Source organism: Suricata suricatta, chromosome 10 (assembly GCF_006229205.1).
Source record: "Suricata suricatta isolate VVHF042 chromosome 10, meerkat_22Aug2017_6uvM2_HiC, whole genome shotgun sequence".
In the NCBI taxonomy this organism is placed as follows: Eukaryota; Metazoa; Chordata; class Mammalia; order Carnivora; family Herpestidae; genus Suricata; species Suricata suricatta.
Window position 1 is genome coordinate 7792553 of NC_043709.1, and position 20041 is coordinate 7812593.

At 46.4% G+C, this 20041-nt stretch overlaps 1 protein-coding gene across 1 annotated transcript in view; it reads right to left on the reverse strand.

Moving 5' to 3' along the window:
• TNRC6B (trinucleotide repeat containing adaptor 6B) overlaps positions 1-20041 on the reverse strand; it is an 81458-nt gene that overhangs the window by 2605 nt on the left and 58812 nt on the right. The window contains exons 20-24 of the mRNA XM_029955408.1: positions 18350-18489; positions 17270-17454; positions 16928-16959; positions 15803-15917; positions 4462-4604 (exon numbers count right to left, since the gene is read on the reverse strand). Coding sequence (XP_029811268.1) covers positions 4462-4604; positions 15803-15917; positions 16928-16959; positions 17270-17454; positions 18350-18489 — 615 coding nt within the window. The remainder of the gene's footprint in view (positions 1-4461; positions 4605-15802; positions 15918-16927; positions 16960-17269; positions 17455-18349; positions 18490-20041) is intronic.

The following is a 20041-nucleotide window of genomic DNA, read 5'->3' on the forward strand; positions in this document are numbered from 1 at the left end:
AAGCAGGATCCAGGCTCTGAGCTGCCAGCACAGAGCCCAATGTGGGGCTGGAACTCACGAACAGTGAGATCGTGACTTGAGCTGATCTTGATCTTCAAAACCCACCTAGACACTTCCAGCTGGTTGTCACTATTCCCAAAACAACATCTTTAGATCAGGAGTCATACTTTTATCTCTCGTGTGCCCTAACTCTAGGGAAAGATCTTCTAATGGTTTTATTATCTCTTTTATATCTGTCCTTATTTTTTTAAAAAGATTTTTTTAAAAGACTTTCTTTTTTAAAGGATCTTTTTTTGTTTGTTTATTCATTTATTTTGGAGAGGGGAGGGGCAGAGAGAGAGGGAGGATTCAAAGCAGGTTCTTTTTTTTTTTTTTTTTTTTTTTCAAAGCAGGTTCTGCACTGATAGCAGCAAGCCCGATGCCAGGCTTGAACTCTTGAACAGTGAGATCATGATCTGAGCTGAACTTGGGCGCTCAATTGACTGTGGCCCAAACAAATTCTTGACGTAATGTCCTGTTACCCACTAGGACCATTCATTCCACAATGGTGCACACCAGGTACGAGGCTTTGGGATACAGTGGTCAGCTGATGAGGCTGGAGAGAAGGACAAAGGTGAGGAGGGAGGGAGCTAAATTTGGAGAAGCAGATGGAAGCCAGACCATGTGACCCTTCTTGGAAGTAAGGATATTTGGGGGCTTTATTTTAAGCAGTGGAAAATCACTAAAAGGCTTTAGACTGGATGGAGAGTGACTTAAGCAAATTTGTGTTTTGAAAATATGCCATCTGTTATGTATGGAATGGATTGGGGGCAAGGAAAGTGGGATGAATGACAAGTAAGAAGCCAGTTGGGCTAATGCTGTGGACCAGATAAGAAGTAGGGTTATAGGGGATCTAGCTTGGACAAGAGAGGTAAGTGCAGAGGAAATGAAGAAAGGGAAGAGATTAAGAGGTGCACTCAGTCTATCTTAGTGATGCATTAGTTATGGGGAGTAAGGGATGGGGCGGAGTCAAGGAGACTCCTAGGTCTCTGGCTTTTATCACTGAATGGACGGTAATGGTATACATCGTGGTGCGGAGGAGGGGCAAGCAGGCAGGATGGTCTTCTGTTACGGATACACGGAGCTTGCATTGCTGTTAAGATATCCAGGTGTTTTGGGGCACCTGGATGGCTCAGTCGGTTGAGCGTCCGACTTTGGCTCAGGTCAGACTTCGGGCTCTGTGCTGACAGCTCAGACCCTGGAGCCTGTCTTCAGATTCTGTGTCTTCCTCTCTGACCTTTCCCTGCTCACGTTGTCTGTGTCTGTCTGTCTCTCTCAAAAATAAATAAAAAACATAGAAAAAAAGATATCCAGGTGTTTTGAAATGCTGAGAAGATGATAATACATACAGGTCTGGAGCCCAGTGGTATGTGTTGGGAATATAAATTTAAGTCATTAACATATTAGATGTCACTTAAAGCCATAGGCGTTTTAGGCCCTGGAGCTGAGGAACAACACATAAAAGAGTCTGGCCTTGGGGCACCTGGCTGGCACACTTGGTAGAGGGTACAAAGCTTGATCTCAGGGTTATGAGTTCAAGCCCTATGTTGGGTCTGGAGCCTATGTAATAAAAAAAAAAAAAAAAAGAATTCTATCTTTTGAGTGGTGCTTACATTCCAGTGAGAGAGATGGAGAATAAAGAATAAACAAGGCAGTTTTAGAGAGTGGTAAGTTCTTGGAAGAAAACCTAGCAGGACAAGAGCATAGCGTAGCTTACGGTGGGGATGGGGGGTGGTGACAGCTATTTTTTAAAAAATCAATTTACTTAGGTAATCTCTACATTCAGCACAGGGCTCAAACTCACCACCTGGAGATCAAGAGTTACATGCTCCTCTGACTGAACCAGCCAGGCGCACCCCGCCCCCCCCATGACAGCTATTTTTGAAAGGATCATCAGGTTAAGGCCTCATATTTGCCCAGAGACTACACAATGACGCAGGGACAAGAACATTCCCGGCAGTGGAAAAGTCAGTATGCTGGCCTTGAGGTGGACGTGAGTTTGGTGTGACGAATGTGGGGGTAGTCTGAGATTGAGACTGGGAAGAATCACAGGGATGAGACTGAGTGTAGGGTTTGTGTACTGTGGTGTAGAGTTTAATTTTAAGGAGAAACCCCAGGAAGGTAGTGCCATGAACAGACAGAAGACTGGTGTGGGGCTAAGCGGAAGATGGCAACCGTGGGTTGCTGCAGCAGCGGCCGGACCCTAGTTGGGGTGGGATGATGTGCACCTTGTGTGGATGTATGTTGAGCACCAAGTGGAAGGGCTTCCTGACAGCTAAGTAAGTGGTGGGAAGAAACTGGGGATTTGAGTGGCAGTGCCATTTACTGAGATGGTTAAGACCAGGGAAGTAGATGTGAGTAGGAAGGTGGAGGGGTTTGTCCATTAGACTGGGGAGTAGACAGGCAGGACGCCCGTCAGATAGGGCATTAGAAGGGCCAGGGTTGGTGATATAATTTGGGCAGGATGGGGGCATGTGTTGTATTGAAAAACATAGGGCTAGTTGATCTCACCTAGGAGGAGCGATGTGACTAGACAGCAAAATTTAGGAGCGGACGTGTGTCCAGGGGCGCTGTAAAACGTAGAGCTCCGAGGGAAAAGAAGGCCAGGGAGGAGGACAACACCTGGATGTTGCCATAGAGAACAAGGCAGGGCCCAGGGTTGAGCTCAGAAGAAACCAGCATTTCCTGGCCAGGCGAAAGAGGCTGCGGGAGGTGGAGGAGGTAAAGGGCCACGTTAGAGCAAGGAAGCAAGTCCAGGAGCTGAGTTATCAAGAGGTAAATGGTTGTCCTCTGGACTAGAAGGGTGTTAGCGACCTTAGAGCCAGCTCTTACAGGACGAGAGGCAGAGACCCAGGAGGGGGAGGAGAGAAGATGTCTCGGGAAGAAAAGCAGGGCAGGGGCCGGAACGTGGCCCATGGGAGGATGTGTGCAATGGCATGGCCTTGAGCACGCTGACCGGCCAGAGTCCAGCTCAAGAGGTGAAGAGAGAGTGGACAGTGGGGGGTTAAACGTACCCAAGAGGGCAGGAAGGGGAAGGGTCCCAGACACTGGAGGCAGCAGCACTTGCAGGGGAAGGAAGCACCTCTCTGATTATACTTTGGAAGTGGGGATTTGGGGGATTCTTCTGACACCTCTAAATTTCCTTCTCCACGTATTAGGATGCTCGCTGGGTGGTGTCAAGGTCTCACTGCTGATTGGTCACAGTGGATTTACAGGTTACAGTGGGTTTACAGGAGTCCTTATTTGACCCATAATGCCTTTTTTCCTCAACAACACTGCTCTTGGCCACTGGCAGAAAATAGAGTCGGGTTTCCAAAGTGGGGATTTTGTCATGTGGGTGTCAGAACAGGAGGGGCAAGAGAAAATTTAGAGATGTTAGCAACCATGTTCGCGAAATTGTGGGCTTCAACACCTAGACTGGATTAGGAAGGGAGAAAAGAGAGGGCTGGTGGGCTGCAAGAAAGTAAACAGGTTGGGGTCCTGAGTTTTTAAAACACAGCCAGAGAGGAGCGGGAACCAGTTGGGAGGACATGAGGTTAAGGTCAAGGATGCTGAAATTACAGGTTTTGGAGGGGAGCAATTTTGGGGGAGTATGGGGGTGTGTGGCTGGGGTGGGGGTGGGGCTAGAGCAAGGCAGGGAGAAGGCTGGCTGTTGAGGTGGATTTTCCATGTGGACACTGAGTCACCCCAGGTGATGGCAGGGTACGCAGGCGTGGGGAGGGCCGGGCCAGATGCTGAAGTCTTAGCCACCACCATTGTGCAACGTGCCAACCACCGCCCCTGCCCCCGCCATCTATGCATTTGTTAAACACCCAAAACTTAAAGTGAAGTCTTTGGTGGTACAGGCCCTCATAGTTTTTGCAGTCCTCTCTTCCTCAGAAATCACACTTGCTTGGAAGAGGCAGGCCCTCGAGGTGCTCGCCAGCACCTCTTCCCACACTTGCCAGTGTTTACTTACTTTATGAAACAAGAATTGGATGGCACAGGGCCTAGCACTTTGTACAACAGACTCGCTGGGGTCACTTGCTCAGAAATCCACGCGCTTCTCGGCAGAGGGCATTCCAACATGCTAACTTCGGAGTCCCACCGGGGCCTATTATGTGACTCAGACGGGTTTCAATCAAGTGAGTGCATGTATGTGGCCCACTCAGAGCGGTGGCCAGCTGACAGCCAGCCATCAGTCCGGGATCGCTATTATTAGCTAACGATCGCGAGCTGGGCTCCTCGTGTACTGTCGCCGCCATCTGTTTGGCACAGCATTCTGAGAATTAACTCAGACAACAGTACCTGGAATTGGCGCCCGTTTCCTCCCATTCCTCCCCTTTGCCATTCTAAGAGGTGCTTCACGGCCACAGAGCTAACAGGTCTGTGTTTTAGCAGCTAAAATAACCATAAATAAGAAACTGCTGAAATGGGGCAAACCTCCTGAGCCATGTGACAGTGCTCAGGGCGAGCCGAGGGTTCTGGTGCTTCTGGGCCCGGGTGCAGCGCGGCCCTCCGCAGGCGCTCCTGTCTGCTCTCCCAGCTCCCACGCCAAAGGCAAGTGTTCAACAAGACGGTGAAAGCTAGAAGGAGAAAGTCAGGTTCTTTTAGAGAATGTGGAGCCCGGGCTGTGGGCAGGCAGCGAGGAGCACAGACCTGCCCCCCGACTGGCCACCCTCACGCCCCCAACAGCTAAAACATACAGGACGAGGGAGACAAGACGGTGGCCCAGCTGGGATGCTGCCTTTCGGGAGAGCTGGTGTGGAGCAGAGAGAGGGACAAGAGGAGACAAAACATAAACAATCGACAAACTAGCAAATTAAGCCGGCAGAATGAAACAGGAAACCACAATAGATGCTTAGCAGCCAAACACATTTATTAGTCTTTTTTCTCTTTTTTTTTTTTCCAGGAACCCAAAAATATTTTGTAGTTATAATGTAAGCAACTGAGTTGCACATAATACAATCATATCTTTCCAAAATAAAATAAAATAAAAAACTAAACAAAACAAAAATAAGCTGTTTAAAAGCCCAAAAAAACCCTTCAGAAAACTCTTATATATGCATTACATCATCTCTCAGTTTTAATGAAATGACGGCGACTTAATTCCTTAGTACTCAACCTGTCACAATCCAACGAAACACCACCCTTGAGTTTTTTTTGTTTTTGATTTTTTTTTAAATCCAGCATGAGAAATACAGTACCTGCTATGGCAAAAAATACACATAAAATGCAACTTTTCAGCTTATTTGTACATTAGTAGAGTTTAACATTTTATTTTTTTTTAAGTGAACCAGTGATTTTAAGTACCACTATACTAAAAAAGTAAAATAAAATAGAGAAAAGGGGGGCCCAGCCTGCCATGCAAGTGCACCTCTAAAGTGCCTAGTTTCTGTGTCCATGTAAAACCAGTAATATGAGGAGCGATTTCAACAAATGGGAGTTTGATTAAACCTCTATGTTTAAGGAAAAAAAAAAGACAATGCCATATCCTCCCTTTTCTCCCCTCACTTCCTTAACTCCTGTCGTCCACTTTCTCTGTTGGCCACCAGAAGAGAGAAAAGAAAGCCACCAAAGTCACATTGTAAAAGCTACTTCAAGTATAAGAAAAACAAAACACTTCTAGGTAACTTGCAGAGAGCATCGCTATGTGCAGCTGTGTAGTCATGTCGGTAGGTTTTGTTTCTGAGTGTTTCGGATCAGAGGATTTTTGCTGTACCTTCCTGTTACCTGTTTGTGTGCAAAGTTGGAAAGCTGCCTTTGAAAACTCCAGCCTCTTTCTGATGCCCTTCTCTGCACCTTCTGTTGAAAGGGGGCAAGAGGAGAAGTGAAGGGCAGAGGAAGGAGGGGAGGCGCCAGTCATTAGAAGGACACGCCTCCCACCTCCCCATGGCCCCCACCCCCGAATCCCCGCACGTCTCCATCAGCAACCTAATTAGCGCTCTCCGCAGAGACTCCCCTTCTTATTTCCTGATTTGGTAGGATATATTTTACTATGTAAACATAGCCCCTAGGATTATGGAACCCAAAGCAGCATTTATATCTCCATCGAAATGGAGAAAGATAAAATAGTCCAGAAACCTCTCCCCAGGTTGCTTGTGTTGTCTGTTTTTGGTTACTCACAACAGGGGTGGGGTGGGGTGGGCACAGAATTAAGTTGTAGGCAAACAGCAGAGAGAGTTAGGAGTGGGCACGATTGAGCTGTTGTGTCTGCTTTTTTCCCTCCCTCCCAGAAGGGGTTTTTTTTCTTTTTTTTTTTTTTTAATAACCTGTTAAAAATGTTCCTGCACCTTAAGTCATACAGAGGTTAAGGCCAAGGGTGCAGAATCTTGTGCACGTGTCTCTGTGAGCACATTCACGGTGCATGCACCATTTTTGATGTCTTCTGTGAGATCACTGGACACACTTTGGTCACTGGTGTGTGCAAAGGGTGGTGGTGGGGGAGTGTCCCGGGAAAGATGTGCAGAGATCAGCAAAGCCCTTTGGGAGCATTGTGGTGGATATAAAGGCAGTAAGGCCTTATGGGGGAACCAGAGGAAGGAGACAGATAGAAAAGGGGCTTCCAAACAAACAATAGAAATAAAACCCAAAGGTGGATAGCGCCCCAAATCAGAAGGTGGGTGGTGAACGTGTGCGCATTTATCATCAAGCTTCTTCCCCTCAAAGGAAGTCGTCACTAAACAAGACCAGTGAGCTCAAACTAAAAGGGGCTTCTAGACAGATACAGGGTTTATCTTTAAGATGGGGGCGAAGGGGTGTTTGTGAAGAAGTGATTTGAAATGATCCATTCTGACCCTGCCTCGCGGGTGGCCACACCGAGGAGAGCAGTAGCGGACAGAAGCCTACAAGCAGCAGCATTTCCTCCCTCTCCGTCGGCGTCAGGCCTCACGGGGAGGGAGCGAGAGGGACGTCCGGGGGTGCCCACACCTTTCAGGGAGGTCGGTGGCACGTCTCAGGTGAATTTCCTTCCTTTAAGGAATCAATCTATTTCCAGAGTGTCGCAAAGTGACAAGGCCGTGAGTTCGGTAGCGCCAAACTGAAATGCCAGCGACTAATTCCCTCTGCGAGCTACAGAATGCTACTCTGGGGCTCAACAACGCGAGCCCGTGTGAGACGGGAGAAAGGCTGCGAGCTCAAGGTCTCAGGTAGAAACCATTCTGGAGTGCCTGGAGGGGACGGGTCTTCTGGAAGAGAATTCAGACACTCCCCACCCTGGGAGTAGGTCTGGAAGAGATGGCATCTACTCGAAACAGGGTTCAGACGCTGGTCGGCTGTCACTGTGTATGGGGGGCAACGGAGAGACCACCACCCTGCAAAAGCAAGTCTGCTCCCCTGACCTGTCCTCCTTTCTCTTCAGCACGAGAGAAGATCTGAAATTCAGGTGGCTTAACAACAACAAAAAAATGGGAAAATATCATATTTTAGGGCTACTTTCACAGCAAAGGAAAAAATTGTAAAAGTTATCCTATTTACACATTCATATTTTGAAAAGGATAACCCACTGGTGTGTCTCAGAAACCAAGAGGAGAGTTAAGGGTCTACACTGCAGGGGAAATGTACCTCGAGGTATTGTTTTGTGTTAGACAGTTGAAACGTCAGGATTTTATTTTTTTGTTTTCTTTTTTTTTTTTTGTTTTTTGTTTTTTTGTCTAAAGGCAATCTAACAGATTGGAACCCTGATAAGATCGTGCCCGTGCTGCACGGCACGAGGAGACTGTGATCAAGTCTGTTCCTCGTTACAGTACTGTGAACGTCAACAACCACAACTTCTGCCTGGAAACACTGAGCGTGGGCAGAACCGCCTCCGGCTGGTGACACTGCGTGTTGCAGACGCCTAGCCCAGAGCTGCAGGTGCCAGCACTCATCACGGGAGCTCCGTCGGGGCCAGGAGGAGGCTCCAGGCTTTCCTGTGGGCAGCACCTCACGGCTCACTAGCTCTCTAGCAGAACAAATGGCAAGGAAGCAGAGAGGGGACGTTCGGCTGAGGGGCAGTGGGTGAGGAAGAGAGTCCTTTTTCTGCCTGCCAAGCAACAGGCCCTCTTCCCTACTGAGCAAGACAGTTTCCTTATAAATAAGTTCACTTAAAAATGATGAAAGAAAAACGAAGAAAAATTAAAAGGAACAAGAAGGAGCAGGAGGAAGAGTTTTGGGGACCGACGGAAGATGAACCTTAAGGTCAGCACGAACGAGGTACGGTTTCCTGAGCTTGAAAGGGTTCTGAATTCAGGAAAGGATGAGTACTTTTCCCCAGAGAACACTAGGGCCTCTGGGGCCTCCGCCGTGGCCCTGGGCTAACACTGCTCGGTTGGGGTGGAGGATGTGGCTGCCAGCAACCGCAGGCCCCCAGGACCGCAGCAGGCCTCCGAGTCTCTCTCTGCCTCACTGTGCCGACTTCGCCGCTGCTGGCTCTCACTCCCCTTCCCGGCCAGGACGTGGGGATACCATGGACACAGAAACCGTAGAGCAAGGATGCAAAGCCGCCTCCTTCCCCTTTCTGCCCCCCCCCACCCCCCTTTGCAGAATGCATAGTTACAATTCACGTTACAAAATAAAGAAGCAATGATGACCACACATGGGACCTTTTTTTTTTGAAAAAAAGAAAAAAATCCAACAACCTCTTCTTAAATTCAGTATCAAAATTCACATTTGCATAATAATACATTTCAAGGCCATTAGAGAGGAATGAGAGAGAAGCCCAGAAAGCCACATCTCTCCTCCCTTTGTCTCCTGAATGAAGCTGAAGGAATCTTGCGGGAGGGACTGTTTTCCTCTTTGGGGAGTTCTGAGGAACTACGGAAAATGGCCCTTAGCACTCACTTGTGGTTTTGTTAGAAGACCGGGCATGGGGAGAAGAGGTGAATCGTTGAAAACGAACATAAAAAATGAAGAGACACCGCAGATTTTTACGTTTAACTAGAATAGCTCTGAAGAAATAAAACATTATTTCAGATCTTTCTCTTTTCTGTCTCAAACACTTTCATCTTATTCTTTTGAAAGCCTTTTCCTCATGTGTAATACCCTGTTCGCACAAACAGCAACATTATGGGACTTCCATTTGGGAAAATAATGGCCTTCTCAGGGCACAGACTCGAGGGTGGACGCACGCGCAGCCCCGCGCACGGCGGAGGCTGGAAAACGCCTTCTTGACGAGCACGGACGTGCCACAGACGTCCCCCGTTTCAGTTCTCCAGGCTTACAGAAAAACAAAAACTAACGCGGCCACGCACGCGCACACGCGGGTTGAACTGATAAATTCAGCCGCGCTCTTGGACTGACCCGGGTCTCTGTCCTTGTGCACCATCGCCTCGTTCCCCGCCCGAGCCCCAGGATCGTTTCCACACTCCTCTACCCTGTGCAATACGGGCACTAAGAAAACTCCACGCCCCCCCCCCCCCCCCCCCGGGACTGCCAGGAGATCTCCGACTTCCCTAAAGACTAAGCTGACCGCCTCTCTCTTTTATCCCCACGGAGAGCTTCTTCCTAGAACAGCCGGTCTCTGTACTCACAAAGGCACATTCAGAAACAAATTCCTTGGACAAAAGTAAAAGGGAGGTAGGGGTGGTGTTTTAAACACATATATTCTAATATCCTGAAATTTCTGGCAAGAAGTGTCATGCTAGATGCATCACTTGGTGAGAAACTATACTACCTTTAAAAGGTATGTAACTTCTTCAAAGGGTTCCAAAGGTTTTTGATTTGTTTAGAATACAGATGACCCCCCCCCCGCCCCCACCCCACTTTTCAGTTTTGGCGAACACACTTCGGATATACATTGGACCTTCTTGTCCATAAAGCTCTGCTGGAAGCCAGTCCTGCCGGAAGGCCGCCCCAGCTCACCGGAGCGTGACTCTCACAACCCGGCCCCTGAGAACTGCACACCTTTCGGAGCCGAGGGAGAAGGATCGCAGAGGCCGCGCGCGGGGCCCAGGAAAGCAGGGGAGAAGGGGAAGAAAAGCACTTCGTTTCACAGCTCAGCTGCAACAACACTGTAAACTACCTTTACGATTTTGTTTTGCTGCTCCCCACTAGCAGTAAAGAGAAATTACACTTTGGGGAGCGGGGGACAGTCTCAAACGTATTAATCTTGGCTTGAGATGGGTCAATGGCGATTGGGAATGGGCTTCCAAAGTGGTGACTGACAGAGTGAAAAATAAACTGAGGCACAAAGTGCTTTATGGAAACACGATTTTCTTTTTTTTTAAATTTAAAACAGAACACTTCTTGCCTTCATCTGACCTTTCCTTTCCTGGGGACAAAACAAGTGTTTGTCACAACAGAGACCGCAGGACTTAATCTTGCAGAAACCCTTCAGTCAGGGTGGTACCATTTTTCCTGGTGTGCATAGTTTCTCGTTAAAAACACGAAATTCAGGTGAATAGCTAAGTGAAAAGAGTATTTAAATTCTGTGAGGCAAACACTGGCAGCTTCTGTCATTTTTTTTAAGTGGTGGCAGGATACAAGAGATCGGCGGTTCAAAAACCACTCAAATGTTCGAATACTTGGTAATCCCGTCAGATCTAGTCTGAGTGACCACACACTCAGGATGGCAGGAATGCCCAGCCGGTGGGGAGGAGCCCTGGGTCCTGACCAGTGGTCCCTTCACCATCCTGTTTCTTTGGTGGTGCAGGCAGCGGGGAGGCGTTGTGGGCAGGTTAGGGAGGGTCAGTGATCTATTTTTATTCCATTACTACTGTGCTCATAGATTCTTGAAGTTGAGAACTTATTTTAAATCTAAATACGTGATGCCAGTACCTCCTTTATCAAATTCAAGGTCAAGAAAACAACACCATCATTAACAAGTGGGGACCATCTCTGAAAATACACACACCTTTGGCACTGGCCATAAACCTACAGAGCTTATGACAGAGTCTGCATGAACTCTGGAAATACAGAGAACATTCTACGCTTTTTTAATAGACTGTTGATGTTCTTGACAACATTATGTATATTTGCCTGTTTCTAGGCTGTGTGGACACCCTATATTGTAGATAAGAAAGCTAAGAAGGTGTGGTGCTGTGTGCAGAGGGTGAGGGCACCTTATTTTCTTAAAGAGTGCCGAGGTCCTCAGACCGACCGCGAGGCTGGAGCATCTGCACCACCACACACAGCCTTAGCTTAGCTGTATGCTCACAGGAAGGAAAACAATTCAAGAATAACAATTCTTTTTGCAGTAACACTAAGAAGCATAGTTAATGCACAGACATGAAAGAAGTGTGACAAAACTTGGCAAAAACACTGAAGGAAAAGCTTGATTTTGTTTTTTAACCAGCTAAACACGTGTCTCTACGCTTTGTAAGATCCTCTAGATAGTTAAACAAAAGAAAAAACCCCAAATCCCAAACAAGAACTTACAAAGTGTTATATATTGAATTTGAACTCTGAGGATGGGGAAGAAGGGGACCTTTTCTACATAAAGACTCAACTGTTCCCTAATCTTAGAGAAGGCCATTAGAGCCAAGTCTGCTGAAAACATCTTATTTACATTGCAGAGGAAAACAGACTTGGCTTAAGCGATTTTCTCAACACAGAGACATTTTCATTTTAAGAGTCAAGATGGCAAAATATAAAAAAGTAAAATTAAAAAGTACACAGCATCTGAGGTCGATATGGAATCTGGCTGTTAACCCTACAAAAACTGCCCCTCCCACTCCCTGACAAGTGGCAAAAACTCGAGTGAATCTTTGCAACAAGTCAATAGCCCATGAAATGTTAGTTTCTGCTAGATATATTAATAAAAATTCTTCCAAATTCTTAGGCAGGAATTTCTTTTCCTCTCTTTTTTCTTCTTTTATTTATTTATTTATTTATTATTATTTTTTGCGTATCGTGGAAACCACATTCAACCCACAGGAACTTGGAAGAACCAACTGCTAATTTTAGTGCTACATTCATATCAGAAGAGGTGGCAAAGTTCTTAGAACAGGAGCCATCTGATTAGAAAATTAAGCTGCTATAAATAAAACTGATTGAATGGCAATCAATGGATAATTATTTACTGGGGGATACTGATGAAAGAATCTGGTTTGGAGCCTTGACATGCCATCACTGCTAAGTTAACTTCCGTGCATGTTGTAAATGCAAGAAGTCCAGGGCTAGGCATGGAGGAGTCAGAGACGCCACGTGGGCCATCGTTTCTTCACAGTGTCTCGGAGCTCTGAATTTTGTGGGTGGTTTTTTTGTATTTTTTTCTTCTGTATTTTTTTTAAACACCTAAAATTAGGTCATGGCACTGGGTTTCAATTGCCAGTAGAGGTCTCTAGCCTGATGGAAGACCTCTCTTCTCCACGAATGCTTTTTTTCTCTTGGTGACTCATGTGGTAGACAGAAACCAAGTTTGTGATGTTTGAAAGATGGGCATCTCCAGCCTCTAGTAATCAAGTGTTTAAAAAAATAAAGGAAACTAGTAAAAATGGAAAAGCTCAAATTTACATGACCGAAATGTTTACGAAATGAATCTACATGATGAGAGGTGACCAGCAAACCTCAGTACACATGCCAGAAGGTGGTGGAAGAGAAGCCACTCCCACCGGATTTCCTAAGTGTATGGAAGCCACCCAACCTCTCAGCAGACACGGCTCTTGCCAAAGAATATTACGGAAAGAAAAGAGTTTTTCTCTTCCATTTTATCCTCACTATATCCTTTTCTTAGGTCACTGCCAACCAATAAAGCAAAGCTTCCAGCAAGTTGACCAAAAAAAAAAAAAAAAAGGTGGCGGCAAGGGGAGAGTCCAGGGAAGGAGAGGAGACAGCGGAGGACAAGAGCAGAACAACAGGAACCTCTTTCCACTGCCCAACACACACAGACTTTCTACATCACTGTACGCAGCTGTCACACAACACACGTGGAGAAGTCAGTGCACAGTGACCAGGGCGATCACACAAGGAAGGACCTTGGCGTCCCACATTACTGAGACATGAAAGCATACTTAACTTCCTTGATTTCTGTTTATTTTCAGTTTAGCCCACTGCCTGTGGGGCCTGTCCAGAACCACTCCGATCTCCGAAACGGGCAAGCATCTTAATGTCCGCGGAGTGACCGGACCACATGCACATACACACGCGCTCCCCCTGCTTAGGATGTCTGGGTGTATGTACGAAGGCACTAAAGCGGTTTTAGAGAAATTGCAGGCAGCAACCCCACCCACTCCCTTTACCTGTCGAGCTGGAGTTTCTTTCCCACTGGGAAGCTTAGATGTTTAAAAGCAGCTGTGGTCATGCTTGGGAATTCTGACCCCCGGCCCCAGGAGGGAATACAAAAGGAGAATTCAACATCATGAAAAATCGAAAGGAAAACACTCCACATCTCCAGCTGAGGGATGGGGATAATTAAGCAGCAGATCTTCAAAACAGCAATTAAAATGAGCACAACAGTAGCTGGGAGCTAAAAAAGTAAAATCACTTGTTCCTTATTAGATTCTTCTTTTCTCCTCCTCCCATAATGAACGGAGGTAAGACAGACATTCTTTGTTAATAGAACAGTCCATAGATATTTTCCTCTAGTAATGCCTATATTTAAAATTTGTTCCAAAAATTATTAACCTCTATTTCCTAGCTCTTTACATAGATTCTCAGCAATCCAACCGTACTATTTTACAGATTAGAGTTTACTTTTTTTTCTTCCTAAGTTGTTGTTTCTTTCTTTCTTTCTTTCTTTCTTTCTTTTGTTGCTGGGGTTTGAGGGACAGGGAGAAGGGTTCCCTTAAAAAAAAAACACAACAATCACGTGGGGAGATGTCAGTTCAATCTTAAATGGAAAGGGACAGAGCCATGACTTCCCATTTATAAGAAACAGACATTCCCACTGAATGACACACAATTTCAAACGAATCCATGATCAAGCTCTTAGAAATCGAATCCTTCTCCCGTGTTCTTAAAGATAACGAATTGACCTGTTGCTGCTAAATTGATCATTTTTAAAAAATATTTCTTTCTGTGTGTTTTAAAATGTGTGACCCCCAGTATGACAACAATGTTTGGAGAGTTTACTTTTTTTTTTTTAAGTAAAAATTTTTTTAACTTTTTGAAGTTTCCGGAACTTGTAAAAGTTATGAACAGGAAAGAAACAGCCGTCTATCTAGGATAAGATATGGTTAAATAAACCATCTTCAAAAAACTGGCTTCCTGCCCTAGAATTCCTGAGAATGCTTGCAAATTTTAAAGCAGGAAAATAAATGTTAAAACAAAAACAAAACACTGTTAAATGCTCCCAGAGTTAGTCTTCATCTAAAATATATATTTATATGTATATATATACGCACTTTTTGGTCTTTTTTTTTTTAAGTTTTTAATTTTTTTCCCTTTAAGCTTAAGATGGAAGAACATTTGAGCTTCTCATGTTTATTTTTACATATTTCAAATCCCTCATTATGTCTTGTAAACAAGAGGGGCTCTAGCACCCGGCTTTCACCGTAGTATCGTAAGGAACTCAACTAACCCATAGTGCAGGCCAAGGAACCAGAGGCAGGAGGAGGGGTGGGGGCAGGACACGGCAGGGCGCCACGGGCTCCTGGGAGCCTCGGGACGTGCTCCTGGCCCAGGGCCACTAAGATTTCGCCTTCTGTAGATGGCTGAACACAGCTGCTCTCCACCTGGATGTCACCACACACCACAGGGTTTTTGCTCCACACACAGAGAGCAGGCAGAGGGGACCGGAAGGAGACATTTTTGTACATGGGCAGAGGTGGAAGGGGCCACAGTGGTGGTGATGAAAACCGGAGAGCAGGAAGAGGGCACAGTTAGTTTTCTACAAGGCATCCAATGGGACTGAACCAACGCTGGAGGCTCCAGTCTGACCACCTACCCACAAGGGGCGCATAGCCTTCCGAGACCGAGCGCTCACTTGAATTACGCGTGTCAGTCTCTTTGGAGGCTAGGTTTATCATCAACAGGGTAAGCCCGAAAATGACAGAATTCCCACTCTTTGTCTCATAAAACCACTTGAATGCAAATAATTCGTTTTTGCCTTTTCCTATACACACCCACCCACCCTCCCACACACAGACACAAGCTAAAAGTCAAATACATTAGGCATTGTTGTATCCTTCACTGAAGATGCTAAGGAAAGAAAAACTCCCTTGTCCTCACTAGCAGCAAGTTACGGAGGACAGCAGAGGTCTGCTCCCACCAAGGGTTGGAATGGGCAGGTATTTGCTGGTACAGAACGTCGGCACTTTATGTTAAACAGTGTAATGCAGACTGGGATGGCCACACAAGGGCTAGCTCATTACCGGCATACGCCCCCCTCCCGCCCACCAGCCGTCTGCTTTGTATAAAGGGGTACCCCTTCGGGTCTGCCAGAACTCTTCACAAAAAGCAGTCTCATACATGTTGATTCCAACATAAGTACATACATGTTGGTGATAACTGTGGATTAAAAGTTGCCCCCTATTCGGCCCAGAGTACTACTACATTGATGCTTAAAAAAAAAAAAAGTCTTTAAATACCAAAATAAAAAAAGCAACATTACAAGGAAAAAAAAAATAAAGAGGTCAAAACCAAAAAAAGGTGCAATACTTAAAAGTCTTTGCTAAGTTATACCTGCCTAAGCAAAACCACATACACAGGAAATACACAACACAGAGGAACGAAAGGAAACGCTTGAAGTACACACTGGTTTAAGAACATTCGTTAAGTAAACGTTTCTGTCAGTGGCGGCCTGGGCTGTGACGCGCCGCGGCCTGGCACAGGTAACGCTCGGCGAGAGAGGAGCAGAGGGGAAGCTGCAGCTGCTCACAATTTGTTTGTTTTCATAAAATGAGAAAGAGAACCGATTCAGCATTACCTGACTTTCTGATGAAGTCCTCACACCTGATTACAACAAGAAAGGGGGAACGTGGTTTTTCTGCTTTTGAGACACCACGGAAGTAAAACTCTCTCATTGTCTGTTCCCGTTCAAACTAATGAAAAAGAAAAGGCTGTGTGAAATTTAACAGATATTCCGATGTGCCTGGTGGCCATTTACTTTAAAAAACAGAAATAAATTAAAACACACGGTTGCTCCATGAGGTACCTCCTGCTCTCCTACATTTTTTGGGACTTGGCAGTGCTCCGCTCTACTGCTAGGTCAAAAAGAAAAGCAAGAGAAAACTCGCTCAGGCTGATTTGCAAATGTAAAGGAGCTCCCTGCTTTAATCATTAAAAAGCACTCTGTTCACCTCAATGTAGCCCAACGGAGTTGCTTTAAGTAAGCAGTGGCTCCCCGTGCTTGTGTGTTCTCATAGTTAAAAAATAAAATAAAAAATAAAAAGCAGATGGCCGGCCAGCCAGCCTGCGGACTGTTAGCAACGCAGCGTCCGGAGAGATCGGGTGGGGGAGGGGGCGGAGGAGGCGGGCACACGCACACGGAGACAGAGAGAAGGATGCACGCAAATGCACATGAACACACGTGCACACACATACCAGAACAAGCATGCCTGGGCAGTTACATGTGCCAGAACACACTGGTATTTATCAACCAGCCAATCACAAATTTTTTCCTTTTTTTTTTTTTTTTTTTTAGGTTTTTTGTGTTTTTGTTTTTAAAGTGAGGCTCCGTCAAGTCTTCCCCCCCCCACCCCAACAATTCTTTTGAATTCCCCTCCCTCCCAAACGTGGTAGACCTAAGGACGGAAACACACCCAGTGCAAACAAAGTTAAAAAGCTATTTTTTTTTCAGTATATATGTTTCTTAGCAACAACTTCCATATAACATGAAAAAAGTGAAAAACTAGAAACTAATTTTTTTAATTTTTTTGTGTTTAAATTTAAATGGTATGTGTACTTGCTTCACATTGTCTTTCTAGGTTGGCGTTCATGATTCAAGTATTTCAAGAGTGATATGTTCTCTTTTTGGATTCATATTCCAAACGAAAAAACTGAAGTCATAAGGGAGGCAACTATGTGCTCAGACAGTCTGTCAATGACCCACCTTTTTTTTTTCTCTCTCCGTTTTCTTTTTTCCTTTTAAAAATGTATTTATTGCAAGTTGAAAAAAAAAACGAAAAGGTCAAGTTAGTGCTGCTGCTGTTCCAAAAAAGGTCACGAGGTCAGAGTTGAAAGTTCTAAGTTCAGATTGAATCCGACCCTCCTCCCAGAAGGTCACCAGGTAGTAAGGGAGCAGGGCTGCCCATCCTATGGGGATCTTCCACAGTGGGGACTCCCCACAAGCTAGAAGAATAGTTTGGGGGCCCCCACAACGAAGCGCCAGCAAGGTCGGCCCCACTGCTGCTGCCAGCACTGCTGCTCCACTGCCCGAGCCCTGTGGACCCACCGAAAAGATTCAGAGCAGGTCCGACGGGATCTGACTGGGTCTGGCCGGTCTCCAGCGACTGCCAGCCTGCGGCGGGCGCACTTGGGGTTGCTGCAGGTGTAGGGGGCTGAGCTTGTGCCAGAAAGCGGCTAACTTCATCATCGGTGGCAAACTCAGCCAGGATGGTAGTGTTTCCCAACACACACCTAGAAAAAAGGGGAGGGAGAGAGCTGTGGATTTGAGGGAAACTCTACAGCACTCAGAGGGACTGAGGATTTCGAGCCCCCGAGTCCTCAATGTTCAACATGTGCTCTTTTGGCCAGCAGCTTCCCCATCGCCTGGAAGCTTTCTAAAATGCAGAACCACAGGCCCCACCCCGGGCCTACGGGATCCAAACCTGCCCTGTAACCAGACCGGCTGATTGAGAAACACTGTCCTAACGCAGTAAGGGGTACTAGATCTCAGGGCCTCCAAAGACTACCAGGGGGACCACGTATCGATATCCTTTGGGATACGGAATTGGTATGTTGAGAAAAATGTCACCTATCTTTCCCCCACGGGAGGTAAAACATCTGCAAACATCAAGGTGACCCAGGCTCAGGCATCTGGAAGTGCCACTGCTCCGTCGCGGGGCCGGGCTCCCTGCCTGCGAGGCCCCCACAGCCAGAGTCAGCTCCCTCCTGGCTCCCAGGGACACTCAACAGTGCCATCCAGTCCCACCCACTCAGGACAAAACCCCTGCTTCCCACCAAGCCCCAGTGTTTCATCTCCACCAACAAAGAAGACAAAGTAAGCAACTAGATTCTACGACAAAAAATGACAGCACCTGTACTGTTTCACATTCTCAACATTGGCTTTGTTTTACGGCATTAAAATTTACTCACTGCTTCATGACTTCATAAATTCTCTACTTTTGGAATTCTGATTCTTGGCCTACACAGACACACAGGGCAACCGACGCTTGGGGGGCGGGTGCTTCTGTCACGATGCTGTTTTTGTGCGCGGTCTCGTGCATCCTTGTTTAAGGAAGTAGGGGCCAGAATACTCACGTGTGCACCTCCATTGTGCGTTTGTCTCGGGGAGCGCAGGGCGGGTACTCACATGTGCAGTGCAGTTTGGGCCTTGGCCGCCTCCTGTTTGGTGCTGTATCGGATCAGGGCGGTGCCCTGGGTCAGGTTCAGATGGAATGTCAGCAGTGGGCCATGCTGCATGCAGATGGTTCTCAACGTTGACCCATCAATCTAAGGAGTAATGACATTCATGAGACTAAGAACTGGAGGCAGGGGGTGAAGAGAAGTCAAGTGGCCTTTCTTGCATATGAGGAGAAGAGCTTCTGGTTTGTAAATAAGAACATCTGCACTAAGTCTTGGAGAAAGGAAGGAAGAACCCAAAGCAGGGAAGAGTGCACTGAATAGAGGTCTTAAAGGCAAATTGTAAGTTAATTCAAAGCACTGGGCTGAGATCTAATGTGCCCATACTGCAAATAAAAGTTTGCAAGGACACTGCTCAAAACAAATCATACGATTCAACCTGTGGTCTGTTTTTAAGAGATAAACGCACGAATGTGTATTGACTTGTCAGAGCCTTTAGAAAGAAATAGGATGGCACCCGAATAGGAACTTACGCCATCACACCAAGTTCTCAACATCACTACTAATGTCGTATTTGAACTATTCTCCACGCCCAGAGTTAATAATCTCACAGGGAGCTAAAGGAGGATACACACAGAAAAGCACTGCTGACCTCCGTGATGGCTTAGTGGTTTTAAAATTTTTTAAAAACCTTATTTATTTTGAGAGAGAGAAAGTGAGAGTGGGAGAGGGGCAGAGAGGAAGAGAGAGAATCCCAAGCAGGCTCCACACTGCCAGTGCACAGCCCAATGTGGGGCTCGAACCTACACACCATGAGATCATGACCTGAGCTGAAGTCGGACGCTTAACCGACGGATCCTCCCAGGCGCCCCCACGCCCCGAAGAGAAGGCTGCTGGCTGACCGAGCTCAGAGTGCACCGGGGTCCTTGCGACCCCGTGCCGGCCGCCTCCGGGGAAGCCGTCCTGCCTGCTTCTCTGTGAACTCCGCCGCCCTCAGCTTCACGTCAGCCAGACTCCCAAGAGGTTCACTGACTTGAGACAGTCTCTCTCATTCAGGACTTGGATGAACGGATGCACTTATTCACCCTGATTAACTTACTTGTATTGAGATCTTAACTAGGATTATTTAGGCTGCTCAGACCAACATTCGGTTCATTTCTTTGAAAAGGAAACAGATTACTATCGGAACAGCCTTCAAAACCTGTGCTACCGGCGGTGGCAGCGACAACGTTGTGTGTGTTCACCATGGAAACCCTGCATGATGGAAACCGGAAGTGTCACCATGGTTCTTTACAGAAAATGGAATCAACTCTATGAGCATGTCTGTGTGGGCCACAAGGGACCTTTCAGGACAGACGCCCTCTAAACAAATCTTAGGTGATAAAAAGTACGTTTATCCAGGTTCCAAAGATTTGCCCTATTAACCATCTTCTAAGCTGGGGATCGAGATTAGTCTATAAGGTAGTTTTGAGTTTTAAAACTCATCAGATCTTTCTAATACACAGTTAACTCCTAGATTCCTATTATGCACATACACACATGTACTTACTATTTTTCACAGGATAAAACAGGAGTGAACAGCCAGCTAGCTTGTCCAAGTTCCTTTCAACACAGCATGGCCTTTATGGCCTCTCTCGTCCTCACCACATACCCACCACACGGTGGGACAACTTTAGAACGTTGTCATGGTCTAATGAGGCAT